This window comes from Antrostomus carolinensis, unplaced genomic scaffold, assembly GCF_000700745.2.
Source record: "Antrostomus carolinensis isolate BGI_N321 unplaced genomic scaffold, ASM70074v2 scaffold8099, whole genome shotgun sequence".
Taxonomy (NCBI): domain Eukaryota; kingdom Metazoa; phylum Chordata; class Aves; order Caprimulgiformes; family Caprimulgidae; genus Antrostomus; species Antrostomus carolinensis.
The window spans coordinates 575-21,845 of record NW_010336351.1 but is presented as its reverse complement, the minus strand read 5'-3'; the positions used below and the strand labels follow the sequence as shown (position 1 = coordinate 21,845).

The window sequence follows — 21,271 nt, the reverse complement described above, 5'->3', positions numbered from 1 at the left end:
TGAAGGGGCTACAAGAAAGCTGGGGATGGACCTTGAGATTTCTGTGGTTGAGAAGATTTCATGCTGTTAAGAAAGAGACCATGAATACTTTGCCAGAGCCATGGGTATGACAGAAGGCTTGGTCCACTTTATCTTTTTTCACCACAAGCCATTGGAAGCCTGTCTGATGGGGTTTTCTATCTACTTATCATGGACATCATATGATGTCCATATTGATGTTAATGCATATAGCTGTTAACGTTTCCTAGAAATACAAACTTAAACTAACTCAATTTAAAAAGAAAATATCATCTGTCATAATTGTTACTGCTGAAATGCCCCAAACAGCCCTCTGTGCCCACAAGAGCCTGTTATGCCCTTTGTACTTGGTACAATATGAGATTACTGAGGAAAGAGTTAATCAAAGCCATTAAAACCTAAGGATCAGTTCAACAGTTATAACATTTTTATTAGGGGGAAAGCTGTGCACATCTTCCAAATATGTGTGTTCCTAAAGATGGGTCCTTTATTTGTCTGTTGTAGGAAGATCTCTCTTGCATGGGAGTGGGGGCTTTGAATTGGATTTTCAGTTGGCTAAATCAGTCAATTTTTGTGGTGTTTATGTGTTGTAGAGGAGTTTTGGGGAAGAAAGAAGAGTCTGTATCACCACAGGAGAGGACATGTTTCTTTCTGAAGTGAAGAAACAAAAGATTGACTCAGAATTACGTTCAGTTCCTGATACCATTTTTAATTACTTCCTTTTCTAAATATTTGAATTTTAAAATATATAAGCTTCTTAAACTTACTTCCAAGTTGCACTAGTATTTATTTATTAAATCAGTATTTGCATTTCCTACTCTTGACAGCGGGATGTTCTATGATGGAAATCATACTTACCTTATTGAGCCAGATGAAAACTACACTTCAGATGTAAGTAGAACTTAGTGTAGTCTGCTGTGTTATTTGTTGAATACAGATGTTCATGGGTACAGGGTAGGCATAAGGCTCTGGGACCAAAGGGTTATCCCCTCATTCCCAACTCATTTACCTCATATGTGAGTCCCCATTGCCACAGACAAAAGTAGACCTCCAAAAATTAGTCAGTGGTATGTGTATATGTGTGTACTCTGTAACACTTGGATGTAGAGCAGTGCAGCACCAGGGGGTGATGAGAGTCCTTTGGAGCCAGCAGGAGAAGCCTGTGAGTGCCCTGTCCTCTTCTCTAGCACTTGCCACTCTGGATTCATTACATCTGTCTCCTCCTGGTTTTGCTTCAACTCCAGTTCAGCAGCTCTTGTGACTTTCACTGATGTTCCCTGGGCAGCTTTCTTAATCCTAGCTCTAAGTGTGTTCAGCCACTCCATTTGATGTTTTCAGATATTTCAAATAAGAAAAGTTTAGCTGTGGCATTACTGATCACATCACAGTTGGGAAACGGAGAAGAGTGTAGAGTAATGGTGGCTTGCAGCTTGCATGTTAACTGTTGTAGGTGTTGGGTAACAAGGAGCTTTGGAACTGTGTATTTAATGTTCATGAGATGGATTCATTTATCCATGTTTAATGCATGCAATTATCTACTATTTCAGGATGACTTCCATTTCCACTCTCTTTACAAATCCAAGTTATTTGAGTTTCCTTTGGATGACCTGCCATCTGGTATGACTTTTTATATTCATGACTTATTGACTTGTTTTAGTCTAAGGCCAAATTCATTAATTTTGTTTGATAGTTAATCTTCTGATAGTGTGTTGTTTATTTGTATATACCTTCTTTTTCCTGTTTGAATAAAAAAAGAATCTGAAACACTGAAAGGACTAGAAAAAAACCTGAAGCACTGAAAAAAACCCTGAATCCAGTGAATCAGACCTCTCCTAGACTTTCATGTTTTGATGTATGTTTCTCTTAACAAGTCTTGTGGTCTGTGGACTGCATTATATGCTAGTAATTGTAGAAAGGAAAGGGCTGAGATAGCCTAAAGATGATTAAAATAAACCCCACATTGCCAGTGGTTGATAACTCTTCATGGATTTTTCCTATTTTGAGATACAGGGTGAGTACCATGGTGTGAGCATAAGTCTGGGAGACAAAAACTTGCCAAGTATTGTTGCTCTTCACTAACTCTCTCATCTCCAGTCCATTCAGCATCTTTCACGGTGCTGGCTGTAGTGCAGGTCATGCATTTCAGTACAAATGAATTTGGAGGCAGAAGTGGTTTCAAGTGTTTGTAGTGATGGATCCCCACAAACATTGGGTATATTGTGTGTGGAGGAAGAAGAGATTTTTTTAAAGAAACAAGTTTTCATCTGAAAAGTTAGCTTGTTAATTGAAGCTAAAATTGAATTTATGGCATATCCCCATTCTATCAAGGATTTGACAGTTTTATGGTTGTGTTTTCTTACTCTACAAAATTTACCCTAGATAAATAAAACTGACCTTTGTAGACACTCATTTTGGTAGAGACCACCTCTAAACTAATTTCTTCAGGAGAGTTACAAATGTCCAATCATCTTGTTTCAAACTCTTTGTCCTATGGTAATAGTTGGATCTGGGATCTTACGGTCCTGGGCACTGCATATAGATGGGTCCTTCCCTGGAACACAGTGTGTGCAGGCTTACTAGTTGTTAAGCAAAGTAGAATCATTCAGAGAACTAATGAGAAAAAACAAGGGAAATTGCTACAATTGGGTCACCTAAGGAGATCTTCCTTGATGTCAAGATTTTCTTCTTATCTTTTTAAAAGTTTGTGTGTAAGCTAAGATTTCCACTCAGCACTGCATTAAGAATGGACTGGATGTATCATCAGCATCAATATTGATCTTAGAAAGGAAAAAAAAAAATCAAGTAATAAGGATTACTTGATATCAGTGATAGTAAAAGCACACACTGTTATTCCACAGTTTGACAGCAATGTACTTTTTACATTCTTTTGCTCCTTGGGTATTAAAAAAAAAGAGAAAGCTATTAGAGAAAATAATAAATTGTATTGTATTTTGCAATGGTCTGAGGAGATAATGAGGATTTTAAATAAGGAAAGCTTGGATGGATGACTTGGCATGCTTAGAGCATTTGACTTCATAATTCAGTAGACAGTATTTTTTCTCGCAATCTCTATTGAGACATATAGTGCCCTGGCATGGTCTTAGACAACACTATGTTATTGAAGATGCTGTTTTTCAAATAATGCATAACAGATGTCCTTTTCTTTAGAGGTCACCTGAATCCTCATTACACTTTTTCAAGGCAATACATTCCCATCAAAATTTCTGTTAGGCTTTCTCAGCTGTCTGCATTTCCTGTGATTTTGCTGGTCATGTTCTTTTGCCTGAGCGTCCCTGGCTGGAAATGCACCCTGTGTGAATTCAGCCAGCTGTGAATTATTGCACAGTGTTAATGTGTGTTAATGTGTTAACGTTAATGGCTGCATCATTCCCCTCTAGAGATGACTGACTTCCGATGGTAGCTAAAACAGTTGCATTTGCTGGTAGTTATCTAAGGCCCTTTATGCATATTATAAATTATTATTTTATTGATTGAAAAGTTGTATTTTTACTAGTTTCACTAGCAATGATATAAAATCTAAAATGTCAGGTTGAGAGCCAGTTGCCTGGCATTAGAACACAGACTAAATCAATCAATATATTGTAAAGTATAATAAAAAACAAATTTCTAAAAAAAAATTTTGAGATTTAGTTTCTTATCATTGCGAGCTCTGGGGACTGCAGGTCTTTAAGTAATAAATAGGGACCCTTGGGTGTGAATTAATTTATTTTAGGTCCCTTTTGTAAAGAAATTCCTCAAGTGCACTGGTGTAACCATGAAAACATTTTTAAGCAGAGAGCTTGTGATTGTCCAGACCCCTCCATAAAAAGAGGGGTCTGCAAAGTTTACATACCAAAATAACAGTAGATTTAATCAAGACAATACCAGTTAGTCATACTTTGCTTTCCTGGTTTGTCTCATCAGAAACTGGCCATTCCTGGTTAAGATTAGCACTTATACCTGGTAATGTTTTGTCAGATGGGCAATTCAGCTCCATATTTTAAGGTTTTGCTGATATGACAGCCCTGTCAAATTCCTATCAGCATTGTTTTTAATCCTGTTATTCGAACCTTATGCAGAAATTGTGCAGTTAATGTACAGCAGGTGGAAGGTGGTGCTGTGAGAAAGTTTCCTGTCTCGCCAGTGAAACTGAACTGTTTAAGATTTTGTAACACAACCAGAAGTTGTGAACTAGAAGTCCTTTAATTTACACAGCTTCTATAGTACTGTCTGCTTCTCTGTAGGACTGAGAAAATCACTTTGGAATACTGAAAGCAATTTTCAGTCCCTGGAGACTGAAAGGATGTCCAAAGCTGGAGAAAGTACAAAAGAGGGGACAAAGGAAAAAGACATATTGCACAATAGACAACTGCAAACATTTAATTTACATGTCTCAGAAAAAGATCTTCTTGGGGTTATATAAATAGTAAACATGTTTATACAACATAAGGGAAGAGATTTGTGTTGTACAGAGAAAAGTGAGGCAGGGACTATGAATTTAAAATTAAAGATGGAAAAGTACTTCTTGGACATTTAAAAGAGTGAGAGCAAGTACTGTCTTCTGCTTAGTTTATAATGTGTCCCTTTTTGTGAGTGGCTAATAATAGATTTGGTGAAAGGGATTTGGCAAAAGAACAAACTATTTGGTTCTTATGATTAGAGATTTAAGAAAATAAAGACACAGTGGGATTAGCAGGGAGGAATATTTTATTGATAGTGTGCATTGCCCAAATCTCATAAGGTTTCTCTCAACTCTAACATATTTTACTTTGTGAATATAATCATCTTAAAGCATTAATTCTGCCTTCCATGCTCTTCTTATTAATTTAGGTAGTTATTGCGAGAGCTCTCTGAATGTCTGCTGAATTCCCAAAAATACGATTCATTCCATGGAAGCACTGTGCTAATAATATTATATCCCCAGTGTTGGTGAAATTTTGGCATAGAACATCTGCTATGCTTTCTGAAGCGTGACGCCCACAAATCATCTGTTTCAACAGACCCAGATTATCACTAGTAGAGTTTTTAATAAGAACTCTGTTACTGGGAAGCATCTGTAACGTTGCCTACTTTCTAGCTGGAAACTTGAAAAAAGGAGCTGTTACCACTTCTGATGTGCAGAAGGATGCCACGCTACTGCCATGAGACATCGGGGTTACTAACTGTTGGGCTATATTCTTGTAAACATTCAATTTATTTGCCTGTGTTTTCTGCTTAGAGTTCTGGCAAATGAATACTACATCGCAGGAATTTGTTGTAAAGCCAAGACACAAAAGAAGTAAAAGGCAGGTATGTGCCAGTATGCTTGCTTATAAATAATATGCCATCAAGATTGTTTTGTGCCTGCTGAATTAATTTATGCAGATGGAGTCCCACTGCTGCTGCTGATTTGGCATGAGGTCTCTGTATCAATATAGCTATTACAAAAAAAGATATCTAATGTTGACAAACATTGTTGGGTTCTCTGCCTACTTGGAGAGTTATGAAATTGTTAAACACTGCTAAATTGCAAAGGAAAAAGTATCTAAAATATTTTGTCTCATTTTGAGTGTAGGGTTTTATCAGAAACTCACAATGAATGAAACATTTACAAATATTTTTTATGTTACAATGGTGATAAGTTGCTACTTTAACTTACTTGTCTTTGATTTAAAATGAATATTCTAAAATGGGGAGGCCAAAAAGTGAAGACATTTGTCTGTACCCTGGAGAAATATCAGCAATTCTTTGCATTTTGGGAATGGAGCTCAAATTATGGAATGGGTCAAAACAGAGCTGGGTCAGGAGGGCTGAACAGCACAAGCAAAAATAAAATACTGAGAGTAGTGGGGAGAGGAAGATGACTAGAACATCTCTAACTAATGGCAAGCCTCTCAGAGGAAAAAGAGAAATGAAAAAGACATTGGAGAAATTCCAGAAGTAATTCTTGAGTGTCTTACTTTATATCAGGTGGTTTGCTACCTTTCTATAAAATAGCTATTACTCTGCATTTTTAAATTGTAACAATGTAATAACTCCCCTGGAAAACCCAGGAAAACAAGGACATCGTGAAGAAGCACAGTTGTAAATGTTTGTAAATGCAAAGTAAGCGTAACATAGAGGTAAGTACAGCATTCACTGTGTGAATCGAGCAGCGTGCAAATAAATAATAGAATTGTTGCAGAGATCTTCCATGAAGAGTGCAGGAGGGATCCCTTTCACTGTGGAAAAAAGTTTATAGCTGACACAAGCCATTTTTAGAGATATAAGCCTTACTGAGGATTCACTTTCTTTAAAAAAGCCTAAACTTGAGATTAGATGAGTTGTAAGACTTGATTTCGTTGTTTAAGGTCATATAAATGTTCTGGTGAAGATGAAAGAATTTTTTAAAATGATGCAAGTAAGAAGTAAGTTAAATACCAGAAGTTTCATCAATGTCTAAGATGAGAATTAAGACAATACAAAAAATGTATGCATGAGAAGTTTGGTTTCTTAAGCCATTTTTAGTTACTAGTTACACTCTCTCTGTACTCTGTTAGACTCTCTTACAGTTGCACTCTCTCCGTAGATTCGTCAGATTCCACATAAAGTTGAAGAGGAAACAAAATACATTGAGTTAATGATTGTAAATGATCATCTAATGGTAAGACTGACACACTTCGACATTTTACAATTATCATTAACATCAAATTGTCTTAATTGGTTCATAAAGGATAACAGTAAAGAACAATATATGGCCAGAATAAATTCAGTATGCCCGTAAGAGAAGAGATCACAGTCTCATTAAGCATTGATGAAATTGCTTCTGAATTTTGGCAAGATGATTTCACCAAGAATGCAACCAGGCCTGAGTATCGGAAAGAAGGATCATAAATTAAAGCTTTGTGTCATAAAGTAATTCAGTCAGTGTGACTTAAGCTGATGATATTATTTCTGGCTTTCTTGAGCAGTTATCTTCATTATAGCCACTCAGCAATCAATAATGCAGTTATTGCAATTGTGCAGCAGCAATTGACAATGGGGAGATGAATAGTGACTAGATTTTTTTGATATGTTCAAATCAATATAAAATTATTTTGTTAAACTTGTATACTTTCTCTGGGAGAACATAAATAGGCTCTTTAATCTATTGGAAAGAGACATAATAAAGATTAGTGTATTGAAGAAAAACTAGGCTCATTCCAGTGGGAAAAGGCACAGATTTATATCAGTGAAGATGATTAATAATTAATGAAAGGAATATCAAAAGAAATGGTGAATTCTTCATCTCTTGCGGCCTTCAAATCCAGACAGTATTTCTGGAAGATGTGGTGGTGTCAAACACAAACAATAGGATTTGCTCTTGAAGTAACTGGATAAAGTTGAGACTGGTGGTGCCCCTCTGACTGATGACGTTAGTTGATTTCATGGTCCTTTATGGCTTTAAAATCAAAATGTATTTATATGTTTTATCTACCTTATCTGTAATGTACAGCTTCTCTCAAGCAATACCCAAATTGGCAAAAAAAGACATCAGAGTGTACAAAGAATGTACCACTGTCCTTGGACTGCGTAGGCCTCGATTAGCTCAGTTTGACGAGCATAGCAATAAATTCTTGGATTAAAATGGACAATACTGAATGCAGAATTTCCTAAATTGATGTCATTGTGTTTGATCCTGAAGACCTGAAGCCACAGCTTTCCCCTTGGGAACTTATCTGTCTGGGCTGATTCACCCTAAGGACAGTACTTCCTAATTTTGGTTTATAGCTACTGCAGGAGTCAGTCCACTTAGGAGTTTATTCTCTGAAGCAAATGCCAGCAAATGTCTGTGGTTGAAGAAGCTGAATAATTTCCTCCTGGGAGAAGGAAGTGTTGTGCACTCGGGGGTCCTCCCTTTCCTGATGGCCTGGGCTAACGCATGTGTGTATTTGAATTACTCGCTGTGTGTGCAGTCGATGTGGCACTCCAGGTGCACTCAGCATGGACCTGACACCCCGCAGAGTTGGAGCCCTTCTCACAATTCACCCTCCCCAGGCGCTTCCAGAGGTAGCAATGAACCTCGTGCTTCTTCCTCTGGTCGGTGGAGCCAGCTGTGTCCTGCCAGCTCCGTGGGCTGCTCTGCAATGCCCTCCTGCGTGCCCTCTCAGCTGCTTGTCCAACCCTTGCTTCCAGTTGGGCAATAAAGCTTTTAAAACCCAAACATTAAAATTGACTTATAAAATAGTATACTGAAAACATTTCCATAGGCCTCCAGTGTCTCTAAACATCCTAAAGTTCGAGGTTTTAGTTGCATATAGAGACTTGAGTAGTATAGATATTTCCCTACATTCCTGTGCTTCATTTTTTCCCTTATTTTGTAGCTTTTTCATTTTGTCCTTTCTGCCATTTTTAGCTTCACAGTCCAGTCCTTCTGTTTTTTTAGTAAGTGTAATATCCTAATTTTTGGTGGGTTTTCCCCCATTCCTGTTTTTCCTGCTTGAAAATATGTCTTTCCCACTCCCTATCTGCTGGGTACTTCTTGCACACTAAAGGATCCTAACTTCCAGAAAATACGGAGAACTTTCACTCCAAAATCAAGCATCATGGGGCACAAGATGGTTAAACATTTCTGAAAATCTCGTCCCTTTTGTCCTAAATTATTCTAAGATACTTATGAATTTCATACCTGTGGTGCTTCTTTAGAAGTGTTTTTCTGCAAATAGGAGTACCTGGACAGCTATCTGCAGCATCATCTTTATAGCACTGCATTACAGATTTCAGTAATGGTGCCATTACAGTCTGCTTGCGAGAGTGATTTGAACCAGTTACTGTAGCATTATGGGTGTATGAAATTGTACATGAAGAAATCCAGAAGACAGTTTAAGAGAGAACTGAAAAAAATAGGAGATGTGATAGATTAAAACATGGATGCACACACTCTTGGGGTAACAACTCTAAAGGAGTCTCAACTGTGGAAGTTGTGTTGCTTATTTCTGTATTGGCATTTGGAATTAACTTTAAAATTGCCAATAATAAAGATAATGAAGTAACAATATGTTCCTATAGCATTTTTCACTAAAGATCTTAGAATACTTTCCAAACAGGAGTTAACACATCCTCACAACAGCTGTGGTAAAGTGTATCAGTAATGTGCCTTTCTCAGTAATTTTCTGCTATCACTTATTAACATTACATTCAGCACTGGAGACTAAACCTCACACAGGGGTTTTACTGTTGTTGTAGTTGCTTTTTACTTTGCGCTTTTTTGGAAATTGAGCTTATTTTTCTGAAGTCTGTATGTGTAACTTGTCTCTGTTTGTTTCACAGTGTAAAAAGCACCGCTTGTCAGTTGGCCATACAAACAGCTATGCTAAATCAGTTGTGAACATGGCAGATTTAGTAAGTATCACTCAACTAAATGTTCTTTCACTTGTGAGATGAGTCATATGATTCTTCTGCTGATAGAAACAGGAGTTGTCAGTTCATGGTATACCTAATAGTAACATATGTGAAGATCACAAATTTTTATCTAGAACCACAGTCAGCCACCTGTAAAACTTTTGTCTAACATAAAGCATTAGAGATTTTTTGTGGCTTCAAACATTTAAGTATCCTGCTGGATCAATCCCTTGAGTCTGAGCTTTTAAGAGCACCTTAGATGATAACAATTTTTAACACAAGATGCCTATGTTGACAATCTGAAACCCAAAAGACAATCTGAAATTAGAAGGTACTAAAATTTCAGCAGAAAAAGAGCATTTGAGTAGATGAGTTAGAATAGGGATATACAGATGGATTATGTGGATTATATTTGTGACACTAAATTGGCTGAGCTGCTGGATCTTGCATCTCACCCCAGAAAAGTATTACTAGAAAAGGAAAGATGTGATTCCCACTCTTGAAAGTATTTGGTGTTGGAGTATTAACTCCCAGCGTTGAAAGGTTGACCCTTTTTTTGTTATTTAGCCAGCATGAGGTTAAATACTCCTGTAGAGGTGTGTAACAGTGAAAAATGTGGTTTTATAGATCACTGTTTCATGTAAGAGAGCCTTTGTGTGTCACTGGGGTGAGCTGGATGTTATAAAAGAACCATTAATTCCAAATCTTTGAACTATATGGAATTGTTCTGTAGTAATTTTTCAAAAATCCCGTCTCCCTTCCATGCACCTCTACCTGTATAGGACCTTCAAGGAATATTTTTGCAGGGAGAGAGAGCCAATTGAAGAATTAGGCCTAAAATTTAGATTTTACTTTGTTTTTAAGTTTGTTTGTTGGTTTCAAGGGTTGTAAAATCACCTGGGAGAACCTAAAGTATGGTAGAGCAAGCTAAGCATTTAGTTATATAAAAATGCAAGCTCTTACAAAAAAGGGGTAGAACTTACCTTTATTCTATTTGACATAATACATTTGTTCATTCTGTTAATGTACTAGATATATAAAGAACAACTTAACACCAGGATAGTATTGGTTGCCATGGAAACCTGGGCTACTGATAACAAGTTCACCATATCTGAAAACCCCTTGGTGACCCTACGTGAGTTTATGAAATATAGGAGGGATTTTATCAGAGAGAAAAGTGACGCAGTTCACCTTTTTTCGTACGTAACTTCGTGTGATGTTTTATTACTGGGTTTTTTTCTTTCCTTGGGGGTTACTTATCACATGTGTCTAATGCGTCTCCTTTGCATCTCCTTTCTGTTGTGTATGTAATCCACAATAATTCAGAAGATAATGTTTCTGATGGGGAGGTGGGAAAAAGTTAATGCACAGACTGGCTGGCAGTACAACTAGAGGCTTAACTTTCATTTTAGTTTTAATTTACTAAGCCTGAGCTGCATGCGCATGCATCCTTGGTTATTCTGTGCAATTACCTGCTCCACAAATGCAGCTGCCTGGAAGGTGATGTATGGTTCCACAGTGGAGCATGGCTTCTTCAGCAGTAGAGCACGGACAGCTCTATTGTGTTATTTAAAAACAACATTGATTTCAAAACCGGTGAGGTTTTCTGCTTAAAAAGTACTATGGTTTGCTTTACTTTGTTGAATGAACTTGCATGCTGCAGGATTTGCAGACATATGCTGTAAGAATAAACTGGGAGGAATGTTATTTTTTCTAAATCTCTTAATTGTTTTGAAATCAGGATTGATATAACAAAATGTCTGAACAAAAATAGAGGAGAGGTTCACGGTTGAGATTTTTGATCCACACAAGACAGGCCAGCTCTGTTGGAGTCCTTATCCCTCTCTGCTCTTTGTTGTAGGAGCCTCTATGAATAAACCTAACCTAAACACCTTGCTTTCACGTGACTGGTAGGGTGCGAGGCTACTCAACCCCAGTATTGACCCTCTTAGAATTTTTGCACATGCTTTATTACTGTCATTGACTTCTGCCATGACTAGAGCTAGTAAGATCTGCAAGTGTTGCTTGCAGATTTTCTCTGTGTCTCTGTAAAAGGGAAAGACTCTTCATCTGTGTACTATATTAAAACTATAGTTCTTCATCTATAAAATGGGAATCAGGTTTTCTCACATCCTTCGTGTATCTTCTTTGGTGATACTGGAAGGTGTTTGGGAGAAGCCTTATTCTCATGAATGCTTGTGGATTGGGCAGGACAAAGAGAGTCCTGTTTGCCCTGTGACTGGGACTCTGGGTACCACTGTAATGCTAATTCCAGTGCTGTCCATAACACCACCACTCATGTTTGAGGTATTGCATGAATAGACTCTTGTAAATGTCTCATATATGAGTGAGACACAGCTCAGCTGGGAGGCGAGGTTGGCTGCTGTAATGATACCCTGGTTGCAAATGAACTTCTGCCTTCAGCACAGTTAGCCCATTGTATTGTTTCTTGATGTTTTTCTGTTTTCCTTTGAAAAAACCAATTTGCCACAGCTGAGATGGATCAGTACTCTGATGTGGAGCAGAGTTTATTTTGTCTTCAGTAACTGGCAGTCATTCGTGCTGACATGGTCAGCAGCAACGAGGTGATTATACTTAGGGTCAGAGTGCATCTGTCCTTTGGATGAAATTGATTGCAGTTCCAGGGAGTTTTCACCTACCTCTGCATCAGGGAGCCACTAACACATCTCCTTTTGAGTTTTTCTACATCAACATTACCCAACTAGACGTGCATCTTTTTTAATAGTCACCCATGCATTGCCAGCGTGATGGTCTCTCCTGCACTCTGTAGCATGTGCCAGCGGAAGTGACTTGCTGCAGTAGTATGTCAGAAGGCTGCTAAGATTCAAGTGGTTTGGAAAAATAGTCCCCTTATGCTTTCTTGTATTAGGTAGTCTGAGAAGGAGGAGGCAAGATGGTATATAATTTGTCATGTGATGTTTGTAAGTGGTTATCTGTTTTTCCCATTTTGTTTTTTTCATAGTTTGCAGCATAGCGGTGGCAGCCAGCATTTGCAAATGCCAGTTTCTCATTTCAAAATAAGAAGGGTAAATATTGGAATGAATAGGTGCAAAACTCATGGGCTGAGCAGGGTAAACTTTCTTTTCTTTTCCTTTTTGTCAAAGGGGCAGTCGATTTCAGAGCAGTCGGAGTGGTGTAGCCCACACTGGTGGAATCTGCTCCTTGCTTAAAGGCGGAGGTGTGAATGAGGTAGGTGTGGATACTGGTATGAGCAAAAAGTGGTGGAAATTTATCTGCATAGAATTTATCTGTGCAGACGTGTTCCTCAAAATATCTTGCTGCTTCTTCGCTGTTGCAGTTTTAGTGCAGCTCTATAGAAGGGATGTCTCAAGGAAGAGCAATGAGTGAATAAAGTCAGGTGTGGATTCAAAAGCACTTTTCAGCAGATTCTGCAATATACTGTCTTTCATACTTGCAGTTAGAATGGCAAGGAAGAAACAGACTTTCTCTTGTCCATAAGCCAGCCAATTTTCCTCACATATCAATTATTCAGCTGCTCTGAAGTAAGAACTTTAACACTGTGCATCTGATTTTGCCTTTTGTTGCCTTGAAATGAGAAAAGCTTCACTGGTATCTGGGATACCTGTATGTAACTGATTACTCTTCCTACCTTGCTTGTTTCTTTCAGTTTGGAAAGCCAGACTTAATGGCAGTTACTCTGGCACAGACCTTGGCCCAAAACATTGGCATTTTCTCAGACAGAAGAAAACTTATGAGTGGTAAGTTTGCTTTCTCACTCTGTCTCAAGCGAAAATCATAAAATGTGGAGAATCTTATTGGTGTCTCTCTGATACGTATTTTTTCCCCATGTTTTTCACAATGTTGGAATATTTTTATTTTTCTTGTAATAACATGAAGAGCAACTGACATATAAATAATTTTCATCTATTTAAGTGCTGTGATATCCCCTCGTTATAAGTGCTGGCAGCAATGGTGTCACCATTTTGTTCAAAGGAAATCATAAAGGTGTCTTCCACTTCCATTCATTTCAGGGAGATCGATGTCGCACCCACAGATTGAATGGCTGCCATCTTATGGCACAAAGATAGAAACATACAGTATTAGATCTGAGGATGATGAGGAGCCACCTCAATCCTGTTAAGCAGGGTGCTCTTGACAACATAGCTTTTTTTCCCTGTTTGCCTTGATTGAATTCCCCTTGTAGGTTACTCAAATCTCTTGTATTCACCACTGCTACCATGGAGGGCTGAGACTACAGCAGAGCAATCCCAGGCAGCCTGGCAGGGCAGAAGGGAGGGCTGCCCTTCGCCTGCCGGCGGGTGGGGTGGGGAAGGAAGGCAGGCAGGGAAGAGAGGGAGAGCAGAGGAGGAAGCTGCTAGATCCTGCTCTACTAGCTTGTCTTTACAGACCACTTTATGAATTTTTGTGTGCATTATTGTTTGAATTTTCTTTCAAGCAAAGAATTCACCAGTCATATTAGCATAGTGGTAGAAGAGAACTAAAAAATTAGAACAAAGGATAAAGTGATTTGTTTTCTTTAGTCTGGAAATTTGGAAATCAAATATCATGACATGGGTGAAGACAGGAGAGCTGACTTATGATTTGAAAGTGCTGGAGGCTGATACTGCAGTTTCCCCTAACTTCACTTTAAGAGAAATAAAGAAAAACAGGATGTATTTTCAAAGCTCACGGTTGCACGGTCATGTGAATTTTTTGAAAGAAGTTTTGTCAGTGTGCATTGATACACTTAAACTAAGTTGTACAATAAACCAGCAAAGTATTATTTTTTATTTGTATTTACATATGAAATGGAATTAACTATAGTGTGGTTTCTGTGATACAAAATGTATTATTTTGGACTCACAAGACTCAAGATGTGAATTTTTTTTTTTGTTGTTGTTGTCAGGTGAGTGTAAGTGTGAGGACACGTGGTCTGGATGCATAATGGGAGACACAGGGTAAGGCATTTCACTAGAAGAAAGTAATGTCCTTCATACAATGACATAAGGGAAAGGTGTGAAAACGTTGCCTTTTGTGGTTCAGTGGAATGTTTTCTTTGTTCAGAAAGTAAGGTATTAGCTGTACAATATTCATAGAAAAGACACTTTCAAAGAACTGTGTGAATAAGTGAGTTAATGAGAGGACGTGTGAGGATTTTTAGTGACCACTGGTTTAACTCACAAAGCACAGGGCTCAACAGCCAAGCCAGGTCGTAGCAGAAAAGCAGAAGCATGCTTAGCTTCTTTTTTCCTGTGCGTTTGCTGTTGAGTTGTGGGAACAAACAATGACAGACCCTAATTCTTGAAATACTGTTACCAAATTGCTTAAGTGTGTCTCATTTTCAGTGTTCCTGTTGGAATCTTTCATTATCATTTTTTATCCTTCAGTTTGTGTGATAATGTGAGAAAAACTGCTCCCATTGGAAGTTGACTATGCTTATGCCCACATCCAATGTCATCAGAGAGATTTTATCAAAAGGCTAGTGAATCAGCAAATTTTTGCTGCTAGATAAAACTTGATACTTCCTAATACGTGTATTCAGATCTTAATTCTTAATTTTACAGAACTGCCTTTTGTCATGTATATGAATTAAAGTGTAGTGTAGTGTAGTTTTAGATATAGACTATGCTTTTTAAATTAATTTTGAAGTGACCTGCAAATTTTCACAATAGCTTTGTGGTTAGAACAATTTTGAACAAGGAAGCACGTTTCATTGAAGCTCTTTGGAAGTGTGAACGTGTGTGTTTTTCACCTTGTCTGCCTAAAAACATACTAGGTAGGATTCTTCTGATTTTTTTGTAGGTTACAAAGCCAATCTGAGAAGCATTCTTGATTCTTGTAAAAGTGATTTCTTATCTAATGGTCTTTAAATTATTTATCTGAAATCCAAACCTTTCAAATAATTACGTACACAAAAAAAGCTTGTATTTACATAGCTTATTGATGAAGGATGGTGAATCCTATATTCCCTGTAGTCTTTAGACCTAAATCACAAGCACTAGAGATGGAAAAAATTAATTACAGTTTGCAAGCCATCACTTCTGGCAATGCAGGATTATTTTATATACTACTTCTGCTAATATTTTTTATGCAGTGATGAGTTGATAGAGGAAAGCCCTTGAGGCTGCAAAATCTGCTTGAAGCATCAGTGCTTTCATGACTAAGGACCTAAATGTAAAGATCACGTAAGTTACTTTGGGAAAAATTCTTTCCCTGTGGAAAGGATCTATGCAAAGATTCTCTGCATCATACTGGTTTTAGGTGGTGCACTGTCCTTAGGTTGGCACTCTGTACTACTTGAATGACATTTACACAGTGGGGCACATGAGGGAGGGAAGCCAAAATGTTAGCTGATGTTGGTTAGAAGCAGTTTTAAAATAGCATAACTCTATCATATAAAAATTCTGTGGGCCCGGAGAGCAATTTCATCTGACAGGGGAATTAACTGTGGGCAATATTTGTCTCCTGTGGTATGTACGGGAAGAAATAAATGTATTTCTGAGATCAGGCCCGTTAGTGGAACAGGTCATGTTTGTAAGAACTACACACTGTGTAATAAGATCTGTGGTATTTGTCATGAAATAACTTAGTTAAATGTTTTAGACCTCTCACCTTCCATGAGCTCTGTGTCATTGTTGAAAAATTCTTTGTAATTTACTAATGTGATTTACAGATTAGATAGGAGTTACAAGCAGGTAGTCACTCTGATTCTGAACAGTGGTTTTTTGTACTTTTCTAAAGTATAATATGATATTTCTTCTCCTATTTTGAAAAAAGAAAATACAGTGTAAAAAGCACTACAGACAGTAGTCCTGCTGCCTTTTTTCCTTGCAGGTATTATCTTCCAAGCAAGTTCTCCAAATGTGATATTGAAGAGTATCATGAATTTTTAAACAATGGAGGTGGAGCCTGCCTTTTCAATAAACCAACCAAAGTAAGCATTGCCCTATTATTAAGTATTATTTATATTCTATTTCTAATTTAGATGAAACCATGAAGAATGAAAATGATAACACTGGAAAAAAAACCCCCTGTAATTTTGATATTTCTAGTTCTCTCCAAGTTCTAAATTCTCTGGTGACATATGAATGAAAGTGGCTGATTTTAGTTCATAGTTGTTTGGAAATTATATTTAAATAAATTTTTAATAAGAGGTTTCATGTCCAACAGAGTTCCCACAGGCTTTGATCTAGAACCATCCCTCATGCAATTTGTTCTGAGTATTGTAAATACAATGTAGCTGAATATATTTGCTGAAGTTTTAAGTGTCTTGGTAAACTTTGGAACAGCTTGAATTCTAGTTTGTGGTGAACTGATGTCTTCTGATACAAATCTCTGGAAGCTGAAGTAAGATTCCTTTTATTTCACATCTGTCCCAAGAAGAAGACAGCTCCTAGAGCCTCTTCAGGAGAGTGCACTGCTGTGCAGCCCAGCGACTTTTCAGGCACCAGCGGTTACAAGTCGTTGGCATATTATCCCTGTTCAGCAAAGTTTTTACGGTGGCTCTCAGAACAGTTTGAAAACTGGGACTAATTTTTCTAAAGCTGGACGAGGCAGAGCAGGAGACAAAGCCCTGAGGAGCAGGGGACAGACTAGAAGAGCCTGTGGCTGCTGGGCACCCATCACAGTCTTCATTCCCCAGGCGCTGCCCACATGGTCCCCATCACTGTCACCAGGGTCTCTCATCCTCTGAACTGCATGTGCTGGGGAAGAAAGGTGTCTAGTGAGAAGTGCTCAGATCATCTTAGCCCTGTGTTAGCTCCTTGCAGGTCAGCACATGTGACTCTGCAGAGCCCTGCCTTGTGGGACTCCCCAGATGAGGAAGGCTGGTGAATCCCTGCTGGACCCTGGTCCTCAGTGCTGCTGTGCCTTGCCTCATTTAGCAGGGTGTGTTACCTCCCTAAACGCTTGGTGGCAGGAGAGCTACAAAAGCACTGAGACCCACTTAAATGGCTGTCCCATCCCCTCCAAATTTGCCTCTGAAGTATGAAATCAGAGGTCTTGCTGCATGAGGCTTGGAAATCAGAAGCGGGGAATATCTTTTGAGATAGTATTCGCCTTTGCTTTGCTTCTCTTGTCTCAGTTTTGGCCTGCTAAACAGGTGTGTTCATGTGGAGGATGTAAAGACTGCGAAGTGAGACATTTAAGGGAGATAAATACAAAACAAGGCTAAAGAAACTCCAGTCAAGATGCAAGCACTTCTACAATGGAGGGTTTGCAGCAGGGTTTCTATATGTTCCAACTCCATTTGCTGAAGCATGTGTTAAAATGTAAAGTAATTATGCTAATGGTCTTGACTCTTTTTTATATATAATTAGTGTTATCTTCTGTTTAATGGCTGTGTTTCAACAAGCAAAGGAAAGAGGCCAAGGCAGAAAGGAAGTCCAACATGGGAAAAAAGACTTGGTAGCTGAGGTGTTCACAGATGTAAAAGAGAGAGGCAATTCTGGAGTGCTGCACATTCCTCCTGGGGCAGCTGAGAAAAAGTGCATGTTCTAACAACCACAGAATTTCAGGAAATGTTAGAGAGATGAAGAGAAAGCATCAAATCTGGATAAGCTGAGTCTGCTTGCCTCTTGAAGGTCTCCTTTTCATGGAAGAATTGTTAAGTATTGGTAAAAAAGGAGAGAAAGCACTGTAATTCATTAGTAAGATGTAAGACTTCTCATTGTTTAAAATGCACTTGCATTTTAGAAGTTTTTTTTTTCCCATCTCATTAAAGGTTGAGAGAAATATTGGTGGTTTTATTTCTTTGCTGAGTGATTTTTTTCCATAGTGTAATGTGTCATATTTGGGCTTGTTTTAGTCATTATGTCCATTTGCACATCTGTCACTTGGAAAAAAACAATTACTGTCATCTCAATTTAGATTGGCAGCATTTACAATTTTTTTCTAATGACATGAGGAAATGTGAAAGTTAGATGTGGAAGCCAAGGTGATTTAGACTCTTTTACGTATCATTGTTTGGGTTGGCTTAAAGTTATCGTCAGTGGATGTCTGTCTAATTCACAAGGCTGTCAAAGACATGTTTCCTAGCAAAGGTAGTGAAACACAAACTTACTTTTGCTTTTCAAGAAATATGAGATAAAAGAAAACTGATGTGACAAGGTGCCGTGTTTTGACAGTGCTCCACTGTAAGATCAGCTGTGATCCCAAAAATTACATCAGTGACTGCTGGAGCAGATTGAGTGTATGCTCTTTTCAAATGAATAGATGAATTATATGACTTTTAGGGTAAAGTTACTCAATTTGCTTTTCATGTTTTTTTCTTGCATTTCATATTTAGCTGTCCCTATGTATTGTTGCAGATTTACCCAATGTTTTAAGGCAGGACCCTCTGTTACTGCCATCTGATTGTCTATATTGTGCAGCACACCTAGAAATACTGGGGAAGTTAAGATGTCTGGAAAAATATGTAGGAAACAAGCAGTTTTAACAACTCTTCAGTAATTCTAAAAGATAATTGCTTGCTTACATGTAATGTAACATTCTACATATGCATTTCATGCTGCAGTCAAGCTTCCATTTCTGCAGGGGGATCTAATAATAGCACATCAGCCTGTACCACAAGCCTTAGGCTGGTTTGTGGCAAAGAGCAGTGCATGGGATGATGTCTTGGTGACACACTTATATGCCTTATTATCTATGTAATAAAAGTATTCTTATGTTATGTTTTGTAACGCCCAAAGAAAAAAAAGTAAGATTTTATTTTCTTTCTGAGAAATTACCTCTAGAAATTTTAGGAAAGCTGAAACAATGAAACTGGAAAGAAAAGGGTATAGGTGTCTGTTAAAAGATAACATAGCATGGGTCCTATGTGAAAAATGGTGAATGAATCTTGCCCCTGGGAAAGGAAAGTACTAGTACAAATACACAGCTTCAGACATTTTAAGTTACAGTTTGGTGGAGAGGCAGAAGGGAAGGGGAGCAAGCCTCACTAGCTATACTTTATCATCTACCTGTGACACGTGCTTATGGAAAACTGCTGAAAGTTCCCAACTGTGGTAGAGAAAAAAGGAAGGAAAAAGCATCTGACTGCAATAAAAAATAACAAAGAAACTCAGCCTCTCCCCTCTCCCTGCATTTCTGAGCCACATGTTCCCAAAGGACAATTTGTTATGGCTATTCCTTCTGAAGGTATTATGCAGGCCTTAGCTGGGGACACAGCCCTTGTCACTTGAATTCCAGAACAGCAGCAATTGCAACCCCTGTGATGATAATGAAAATGTCATGTTGTTTTACATTTTTTCTTTCATTGTCACACCTTTGGTTTTTGATTGTGGCTTCTACTCAAAACTGAATGTGCTGTAAAAATGGCAGTCTCACACCAGAGACGCCACGTGACTGCCGTATTGCTGAATTAATTCACAGCATTGTTTGTTCTCTCACATTTCGTTTGTGTTGTTTCTAGTCTGCTTCTTCCTGAGTTGTGGGTACTGTGTTTTGGTTAGTGCATTTGGAGTGCTAGCTAAAAGAACATGTTGTAAAGAATAAACATGACAATGTTTCCCTTAGGAGAAACATGCCCTTTGATTTCTGATTTTGCCCTGCAGCTTCTGGATCCTCCAGAATGTGGCAATGGCTTTGTGGAAGATGGAGAAGAGTGTGACTGTGGGACGATAGCAGTAAGTGCAGTGTACTTTAAATTAGCAACTAGATTCTCCAGGACACAGTGCTGCCCATCACTGCTGTGGAGGGAGACAGGCAATGTTAAGGTCCTGTGGCAAAGGATTAATAATTTCTTACCTTTTTCCATGATGTTTAACAAAATGTGGGCTAGCTTTTCTATTTTATCAGCACATAAATTCTGAAAAGTAATAGCAATAGCTACCTGTGCAGAATCAGTCCTTAAAAGATGTTAAAGGAGGTATTTTTCTAGATGGGAACATGACTCTGGTCAGTGCTAAAATGTCAGTATTTAATGATCGACACTGTGAAGTTAGGAGACAGATTTCCTGTATTGCATAGGAAACAGCTATGCAGGAGCTTCATACCTCAATGGTGCTTTTTTTATCTGCCTGTAGGTGCCTGAAAGTCTGGTTAAAAAGCTGTTCAGGTAGCATGCTAAGACAAGAAGTAATAAGAGAAACTGGGGCTCATCTACTTTTCCCATGTATTCTGTTATAAGTGTGTGTGTTCCTCAGGAGTGTGCCAGTGAAGGAGGAGAGTGCTGCAATACTTGCACCCTGACAGCCGGTTCCCAGTGCAGCAACGGGCTTTGCTGTCGGAAGTGCCGGGTAAGGGAAATGACCTTCACTGCAGCATCCTGGTGGTAATGCATCCAAGTGGTTACAGGCACCACAGCACATCTTTTTCCTTGCAGACCTTGTGTTTCCTTTTCTAAAAGCTTACCTTTTAAAATTGCTTGAAAACTGGTTCATCTGGGGCTATTCTTTGTCTTTTAGTCTGGTTTCAGACAAGTTTGAATCAGGTTGACAGTCCACAAGGTTTCATTAGATGTCCTTGTTCAAATGCACACATCATTACTCATTTGCTGCTCCCAACATCTTACATTTTGCTCTTCGATTTGTCCCATGATACTGAATGCAAAAGTCATGCCACAGAGGTCTGAGAGAGCGATATAGTAAAAAAAAAACCCAAAACAACCAGCAAACAACAAAAACCCAACAAAAATCCCCGAAAAACCCCAAACTCACAGCTAGCAGAACTGTCAAAAGACCATATGTAACCATATGTTCCCAAATTTGGGGTTCAAAACCCCAAACTCACAGCTAGCAGAACTGTCCAGAAGTGTTCATTTAGAAGACACTTGACTTCAGTTTTAGTTAGGTCTGCCTGTGTCTCCTTATGTTTGGATGGACAGAAATCCTGTTGAGTAAAGGGAATCAAGCCCTATGTAAACTATAAGGTATTCTTCCTAGTACATCAGTAAATAGTAAAAGGAGTTTTAGTCAGATCTTGGCTGTAAGGG

General features: G+C 38.4%; 1 protein-coding gene across 1 annotated transcript; it reads left to right on the top strand.

Moving 5' to 3' along the window:
• Window positions 1–849: 849 nt before the first annotated feature.
• On the top strand, window positions 850–20,576 carry LOC104520130 (disintegrin and metalloproteinase domain-containing protein 22; the record flags this gene model as incomplete). The annotated part of the gene is made up of 12 exons (XM_010174811.2): window positions 850–909; window positions 1,566–1,635; window positions 5,237–5,307; window positions 6,566–6,640; window positions 9,286–9,357; window positions 10,390–10,556; window positions 12,483–12,567; window positions 13,007–13,097; window positions 14,246–14,297; window positions 16,174–16,273; window positions 19,893–19,964; window positions 20,484–20,576. Coding segments are annotated over exons 1-12 (1,008 nt in total), but the record flags the coding sequence as incomplete, so codon positions are not given.
• Window positions 20,577–21,271: the final 695 nt, after the last annotated feature.